The sequence below is a fragment of the Muntiacus reevesi genome, chromosome 2, assembly GCF_963930625.1.
Source record: "Muntiacus reevesi chromosome 2, mMunRee1.1, whole genome shotgun sequence".
Lineage (NCBI taxonomy): Eukaryota > Metazoa > Chordata > Mammalia > Artiodactyla > Cervidae > Muntiacus > Muntiacus reevesi.
This window is the reverse complement of record NC_089250.1, coordinates 143,355,600-143,364,383: the sequence shown is the minus strand read 5'-3', so window position 1 is coordinate 143,364,383 and position 8,784 is coordinate 143,355,600. Positions and strand designations below refer to the sequence as shown.

Sequence of the window (8,784 nt, the reverse complement as noted above, 5' to 3'; positions counted from 1 at the left end):
CAGTCCTTCCAATGAACACCCAGGACTTATCTCCTTTAGGATGGACTGGTTGGATCTCCTTGTAGTCCAAGGGACTCTTAAGAGTCTTCTCCAACACCACAGTTCAAAAGCATCAATTCTTCGGCGCTCAGCTTTCTTCACAGTCCAACCCTCACATCCATACATGACCACTGGAAAAACCATAGCCTTGACTAGATGGACCTTTGTTGCAAAGCAATGTCTCTGCTTTTTAATATGCTATCTAGGTTGGTCATAACTTTCCTTCCAAGGAGTAGGCGTCTTTTAATTTCATGGCTGCAATCACCATCTGTAGTGATTTTGGAGCCCAAAAAAATAAAGTCTGACACTGTTTCCAACAGAAGCAGAAGATATTAAGAAGAGGTGGCAAGAATACACAGAAGAACTGTACAAAAAAGATCTTCACGACCCAGATAATCACGACGGTGTGATCACTCACCTAGAGCCAGACATCCTGGAATGTGAAGTCAAGTGGGCCTTAGAAAGCATCACTACAAACAAAGCTAGTGGAGGTGATGGAATTCCAGGTGAGCTATTTCAAATCCTGAAAGATGATGCTGTGAAAGTGCTGCACTCAATATGCCAGCAAATTTGGAAAACTCAGCAGTGGCCACAGGACTGGAAAAAGTCAGTTTTCATTCTAATCCCAAAGAATGATCAAACTACCACACAATCTCACACGTTAGTAAAGTAATGCTTAAAATTCTCCAAGCCAGGCTTCAGCAATACGTGAACCGTGAACTTCCAGATGAAAGGGTGTCAGATATTGTCAAATGCTTTTTCCACATTGAGATATGTGATTTTTGTGCTTTATTCTATCAATATGGCATATTATACCAATTGATTCTTGAGTGTTATATTAGCCTTGCATCCTGGTATAAATCCTATCAGATCACAGTATATATAATCTCTTTTATGTTGTTGGCCTCAGTTTACAGAAAAGAGTACAAAGTGGATCTTGATGGGGCAAATTGAAGATGAGCAGCATAGTAACCAAAGTCAGTAAGTCCTGACTCTGAAGCCAGTGCTTTTTTTCAACTGGAAAGTAAATCAATATGGATATGCAATTTGATGGTTTAAATGAGAAATGTACAAAAATATGAAGGCATGGTTCCCTAGTCACAAACTACTTGTAATAAAGATGAGAGAACATATACACATAAATAATGAGTAAATATTTTAACATAGGACTAGGTGAAGAAAATAAAATCAACGTAAGAGGTTACCTTAAGCTTCCCTGGTGGTTTAGACAGTAAAGAATCTGCCTGCATTGCAGACATGGGTTCAATTCCTGAGTTGGGAAGACTCCCTGGAGAGGGGAATGGCAACCTACTCCAGTATTCTTGCCTACAGAATTCCATGGACAGAGGAGACTGGCGAGTTACAGTCCATGAGGTCACAAAGAGTGGGACACGACTGAGTGACTAACACTTTCATTTTCACAAGTGGTTACCTTGTGCTTCATTTATATTCATGTAGTGGAGGGCACAAAATATTGGCTTCAGTACTCAATGCCTAGCTTCCTGGGAAAAACTTTTAAACTATCAAAGATTGCTACTAGAAAGCTAACCTAGAAAAAAAAAACATTTAATGGGCACATACTATGTACTTGGTGTTTTAATATATTCTTAAATTAGAAACTAATATTATTCCTGATTTACAAATAAAGGAATTAAAAAAAAAACAAAGGAATTACAGTTCAAAAAATTAAGTTAGCTTAAATTGGAAGCCAGGATATGATTTCAAGTGTGTCTGATTTGTCCAGGAGTACAGCTTTCTGTGCTACATCCACATTCTAGAAGCATCCTAAAGCAGAAGACTTGGAGGTTAATAGTCTAGCATTTAAGTCTCATAAATAACATTAATTTGTTATTAAATTTTGAGCAATTCATAGCACCTCTCATATGCCTAGTTACTCTGTTTAAATAAAATAGAGATGATAACATACCCTGCTCTTATCTCTGAAGGATCATAGAGTGAAATCCAAGCATGGCAGAGGATTAGGCCAAAATACTAAACATGACTATGTGTGCATGTGTATGTGATAACTTACATATCTATATCTATACTCCAAAGCCAATATTAAAACTGTTAACAGAAATCACTACTAGTGGAAAACACTGAGGTTACTATTAGTTTTTAAATAGTTTGTCTTTCATTTCTCATAAATTCCTTGGCAAATATTCTATGTTGAAATGGTATCTGAAAAAGTGAGGAAAGAAGTTAAGATTTAAAAGTAAGGGAAACGACACACTAATAAAAAGGCAAGGTTTTCAGTATATGGTCATTAGTACCCAAATCTGTGCATGCTATTTATAGAGGCTCCATTAACTAGCTTCATGACCAAGGCCAAGTTCTCTACATTATGATTCAGTTAATCTCCTAATACAGAAACATCAGTTCTATTACCAGAGGGGTGTTGTGTAGAATGAGATTATAATATGAAAGTCACAGAAAAAAGCTAGTGATGAATTTCACCATTTGAGACCTGCTCATAGGAAAAACAATTTTCATCATTAAAATCCATATCTACGGCCTCTGCTGAAAGAAACTGTTATTCTGATAACCTCCCTAACCTCCCCAATTCTCACTACAGGTCTTTCTAAATCGTCAGATGAACCTTATGGTTAAGCTTTTTCTCTTTCTGGTGACACAGATAGAAGTAACCTGATGAACAACAGGATCACTTCTGGCCTTTATAAGTCCAGGAACTTTTACATCCTACTTCCCAAGGCTGAAAATTTTTATGCTATACCATTTACTTTATATCCTTTGCATCTTGCCCAGGGTAATACATCCAAAAAATACATAATAAAAAGAGAAAATAAAATTTAAAAAACAAAAAAAAACTTCAATACTTGGCTACAGATTGCATTCAGGGTATGAATAAGAGATGCTATCATAATAGAATGGTAATTTTTATTTTACAATGACAAGGCAAAATAACTGCTATTGAGTTGACCATGAAGTCACATTTGAGTTCATACCTTGCAGCTGAACTTTCCCAGTTCATCAATTAATTCCACTGAAAACAGACTTAAACCTCTGTCTGTAGACAAAGCGTAGGCCATATTTAAACATGATGATGGAGACGGCTGACAAGATTAAGCAAAGAAAATGACTGTACTCTGTTTCAAGTTCTTTTTCTTCTTGGAAACATTCTCCATGGTAATATAAGACTCAAAATAAAGACAGATTGTCCTGGCCAGAGAAGGTTAAAGCTATCATAGAGAACTGTAGGCTATTCTTCTATCTTTGTCTGGTGATATCCATGTCTCTCAGAGAGGTCTGGCTAAACAAGAATATTCTTTGCAATAGCATTCAAAGTCCTTACTTGGGTCACATCTGTAACCTTTAGAGAATATTCTGAGTTAGAAAGAGAGGCTCCCATAGCAACAGAGGAATTTCTGCAATGGAAATAATAAAGAAACAGATAATTATATAGTTGTTAAATGAACCCTCCTACTGGCACTTCATTTTAGGGTAGATTTCATGGCTCAAGAACAAGGACCATGTGACTACATTAAAAAAAAAATGTGACTACATAAAAAAAAAAAAAAAAAGAACAAGGACCCTGAACTAACATATTTCATAATTTTTATTAATTACTTGAAACACCTAGTGTCTAAATAGACCAGATAGTATATTTGATTTTATATCTGGAATTTTAAATCTGAGGCTCTTGCTTCTTTTATACCTCATTTTCCCCAACTTATAAACAGAAATAATCAATTAACTATTAAATTATAGGAGTCCTCTCAAGTATGATAGAAAACACATAATAGTTTAAATTCCTTAAAAGTGATAAACTTTCAAAATGACTAAAAATAGGGAATTCATTGGTGGTCCAGTGGTTAGGACTCTGCTTTCACCGCCAAGGGTGTGGGTTGAATCCTTGGTCAGGGAACTAAGATTCCACAAGTTGTGAGGCATGGTCAAAAACAATAAAATTAAAAAAAAAAAAGAGACAGAGTAAAGGTGAAGAAATATTTTAAGTATTAACAGTAGGAAAGATAAAAGGGACTACAGCTCTTCCACCCTTATTACCATAGTTATTAACTTTGCCAAAGGAAATCATAGATGAATGGACACACATATATATCTACTTCATCTGCAGCTTAGCTGCTGAATTAGAGTTTACTATTAACTGGTCTAAGTTCAGCAAAGCCTTAAAGATTTGGAGGTTAGCCTATGTTCAGAAGAGCCTGCTTATTTAAGGCAGGATAAGAGCCACTCTGCAATTAAAAAACTTAAAACATGACTAATACTTCTATGCTAATCACAACATTCTATTCATTAATCATGCCATCAACTAAGCTTTTCCTATTTGGATAAGTAAAAAGTAATCCCATTCCTTTTTGTAGGAGCCAAAGGAGTCATTTTTACCGAAACTTCATTCCTGAATCTCTAGCCGACCGAGCAGAACAGTGGAATTCTGTAGCACCTGAACCCTCAAGGATCCTTTGCAGATTTCTATCTGTTATGCCACCCCCTGTTGGAAAAAATAAGTAAGATAGTAAGTAGAATAGATTTTCACATAAAATTTAGTGACTAATATGACTGCTAGCTCTACCTGGAATCTTTGTACTGAAATTCCTCATTGATATTCTCTCCTTAATCAGTTAAAATGAATTTAGAAACAAATGATGAAAGACAAGACTGCAGACTCTGGAGAACAAAGAACTTTTATGACAGAACTGTACATGCCCATTGGTTTGTATAACAATGCTCTATGTTACTGATTGTAAATCTAAAAAGATTACTCTGGGGCAAGGAAAATCATTGAATACTCAAGCCCTGCTTCCCCTTAATTAAAGCAAAATCAAATTAAAAGGAAAGGAGGAAGGAGTCATAAAAGCAAAGACTCAGAAACATATCTCAAAGAGAAAACCTCAAAATAAAATAAAAAACAAAAATAGAACATCTCCAAGGTTCTTTCTCTGACCCATAACATATGGATTTCACTGGAAATGGGAACAATGCAAGGTGCTACACAGTTTCTTTATTATAAAGCCAATTTTTAAATTTCATTTTACACAAGAATTTGATTCTAATTTATTAAATTTGCATAATCAAGGACTTTTGACTCATTTGTTTTGAGGAACAATCTTTTAAATGTCTGTATATAAAGATTTATATTCTGAACTGATATCAGATTAGATGACTGTTAAAATATGTATTTTTTTACCTCAAGCTATTAAAGTTGCTTAAGATCAACTTGATTATGACCAACCTAGACAGCATATTAAAAAGCAGAGACATTACTTTGCCAACAAAGGTCTGTCTAGTCAAGGCTATGGCTTTTCCAGTAGTCATATATGGATGTGAGAGTTTGACAATAAAAAAGCTGAGCACCAAAGAATTGATGCTTTTGAACTGTGGTGTTGGAGAAGACTCTTGAGAGTCCCTTGGACTACAAGGAGATCCAACCAGTCCGTCCTAAAGGAAATCAGGACTGATGTTGAAGCTGAAACTCCAATACTTTGGCCACCTAATGCGAAGAACTGACTCACTGGAAAAGACCCTGATGCTGGGAAAGACTGAAGGCAGGAGAAGGGGATGACAGAGAATGAGACGGTTGGATGGCATCACCGACTCAAAGGACATGAGTTTGAGTTAAGCTCCGGGAGTTGGTGATGGACAGACAGGGAAGCCTGGTGTGCTGCAGTCCATGGGGTTGCAAAGAGTTGGACATGACTGAGTGACTGAACTGAACTGACTGGTTAAAGCTGCTGAAATAACTTGACTTACACACTCTTTCAGGCTCATTTTAAGTCATACAGTACAACAACAAATACCACTGAGCCCTAAGAAAGAACACAGACTGAGAGGTCAGATTTAGATTAGAGTCCTGGCTTTACCACTGTCCCTTCACAGTTATGTGGCCTTGGATAAATTACGCAAGTCTACTGAGCCTCAATTTTTTTCATCAAAGAGGGATAGTACTGCCTACTTCACAAACTTGCTGTAAGGATTAAAAGACAAATATTTGTTACTTCCTTCTAGCAAATTACAGAATATCTGGTCACTGAAATACATGTTACTCAGTTAGCAGAACATAAGTAATACATTTCCCAAACATAGATTAACAGTTGGGACTTGAAAGAACAACTAGTTCAATACCTTCTCTTTATAAAGATAAGGGACTGGAGCCTAAATTATAAGCTTCATTATGAAAATCCCCTAGAGGGAAACTGCTATGTTTTATCTTTATATTTCCCAGTGATGGACACATATTAGGCATTCAGGCTGATGTACCCAGGAATTTTTACTTGCTGGTATTTATTTACATGAAATTATTATAATTTGTTTATAGATCAACTCGGTAAGCTCCGCAAGTAGAAGGATTACTTCATATACATTTCTGTGTTTTTACATCTACCACAGAACCTGGCATATAATCAGCATTTTCTTGGTAAAGTTTGTTATATAATCACAAATACTTTTGGATATAACATCATCTCACTTAAGACTATAAGCCTCTTGAGGAAGTAGTTTCGTGTGTAACTCTGTATCCCAAGTAGTGCCTTGCACATAGCACATAACTTAATAATTACATATAATGCAAAAGCAATCTTAAGTTAACAACTGTCTAAGTGTGGGTATTAGTCGTCAAGACTAAATACATTTAGTCTTAATGGAAATGCATCAGACACAATTAAGTCTCTTTAAGATTCCCTGATTAATCTTTTAAGGGTCTCAATTTAACAGATAATGTATGCTTTCTGTCTGCTTATGTTTCAGGAACTTGCTACAAATCAAAGCTTTCCTAAAATTCTGACACTATACCTCTATTTGGCCTCTTTTTAAAAGTTTTTATCTAACTATCACCATTTTGACTCCTGGTCAGTCTTGGCATTATTGGTATTAAGACAACCAGACATTATATGCCTTCTGATGTGATGAAACGTGAAGTATACAGAGTTACTGTGAACTATTTCTACCAAGAATATTTAACCACAATCTAACCAAGCCTCATGATCTAACTACCAGTTTATAGGAAATACAGAGACTAGGAAATACATGCTAAACAATACTGAAAGGAAACAATCCAATAAAACCAGAAATTAGGACATTTTATAGCATAAGTGGTTCAAACTTTTTAAATGTCTTTTTTAAGCAGAAAAAGAAAACTTCTATATTAAAACATATTAAGAAAGATAACAACAAAGTGCAATCCTTGTTCCTTGATTGAATCCTGATTTGAACATATCAGCTATAAAAAGCATTCTTGGTACCATTAGTATTGGCTGAGTATTAAATGGTATTTTAGGGAATTAGTGTTTATTTTGAGAGATGTGATAATGATATTGTGGTTAGATGTCCACAATGCCCATGATGTAGTTAAAATCCTATCCCCCTCCCCCGCCCCCGCCACATTTTAAGAGAAGTATAAAGTGTCACAATGCCTTTAGTTTAATTTAAGATGCCTCAGGATAAAAAAAGATAAGACAAATGTGACAAGATGTTAAATACAGAAATTGGGTACGTGACTATTTATATGCTATTTTCTACTTTTTTTTAAATCTGTTTGAGAAATTTAGTAAGAAAAAATTAAGACTGTCTTTATATTCATCTCATTCTGGATCTAGGTCTGCTTATCTAATTCTTTAAAAACGACCGACTTCTAATGAGCCATTATGTACTTAATTGACCTTACAGTTATTAGGAGTATGTGATCTAACTGTTCTGACTACAAGAATTTGCTCATTAGAGATTTTTTTAAAATTGTGTATTACATTATTCAGGGATATTACCTAAACGTTTACTTATACTTTGTCACCAACTAGGACATGTGGACCTAATCCAGTGTAGCGGCATCAAATTTGGTAAGTAAGCATCACCAGAAATGAACATCTACATTCACAAGATTGTATACTATGGGAAAGCAAATGTGGAGAAATCCCAATCCTTATCTGCTCTTCTCTGAGCTAAACCTCACACAAAGTTCTAAATTGCAGTCAGGATCTCCCAATCTTAAAACATTTTAATAAAATTAAACACCATGTGCTAATACTTCTCCCCAAATTGTCCTGCCTCTTTTGCTCTTCCTTCCCATTTTCAGGGTTACAATAGTAAATGGATAGATACATACCTGGCATTACCACAATCCTGCCTTTGGCCTGAAAAAACAAAAAAAAATTAAAGAAGTAAATTTTAATATCTTTCTCTTACATGGGATAGTAAGGCAGTGAAACAGAAAATAACTATACTAAATTATTACTAATATCTAATTTCAATAGATCTTTTCTAATTCTTTGGAATCATGCATAAGTAAAATGCTCAGCATATTAATTCCTTCTATCCAAAAAGGTTATTTGATTTTATTGCTTTAAAGACTTGTACTGTTATGAACATAAGAATAGGAGAACTAAATATAAATACTAAATAATCACATTACCTTAAGAAAAGCTATTACTGAAAAGTAACACTAATTCTGAATTGTTGGTATGCAATGGAATGAAAGTAGTTGAATTTAAATAAGATTTCAGTATAAAAGAAAGAGTATAGCATAACTGTAAATTACTGGGGGAAAAAATCTGTTCAAATCCTATATCCTCAAATCCTAAACATAGGAAATTTATATCCTATAAATTACCTAGCATATTATACCAATTAAAAAACACCAGAGGTCCATTTTATTGGATAAAATGAACTATAGGAATTAATTTAATTTCTGATAATTCCAGAAGATAGGTATTGAAATCTCCTTACTTTCATTCTAATTTTATATTTCCTAAATAAATTTAGGTGATACATACTCAG

The 8,784-nt window shown here is 34.7% G+C and overlaps 1 protein-coding gene across 3 annotated transcripts in view; it reads right to left on the bottom strand.

Annotated features, from left to right (window-relative positions):
- Positions 1-2,920: 2,920 nt before the first annotated feature.
- Positions 2,921-8,784, bottom strand: part of CUTC (cutC copper transporter) — a 30,934-nt gene continuing 25,070 nt past the window's right edge. For all 3 annotated transcript variants that reach the window (XM_065923080.1, XM_065923082.1, XM_065923081.1), the window contains exons 7-9: positions 8,114-8,141; positions 4,405-4,510; positions 2,921-3,425 (exon numbers count right to left, since the gene is read on the bottom strand). In XM_065923080.1, coding sequence (XP_065779152.1) covers positions 3,311-3,425; positions 4,405-4,510; positions 8,114-8,141 — 249 coding nt within the window. In that variant the 3' untranslated portion in view covers positions 2,921-3,310. The remainder of the gene's footprint in view (positions 3,426-4,404; positions 4,511-8,113; positions 8,142-8,784) is intronic.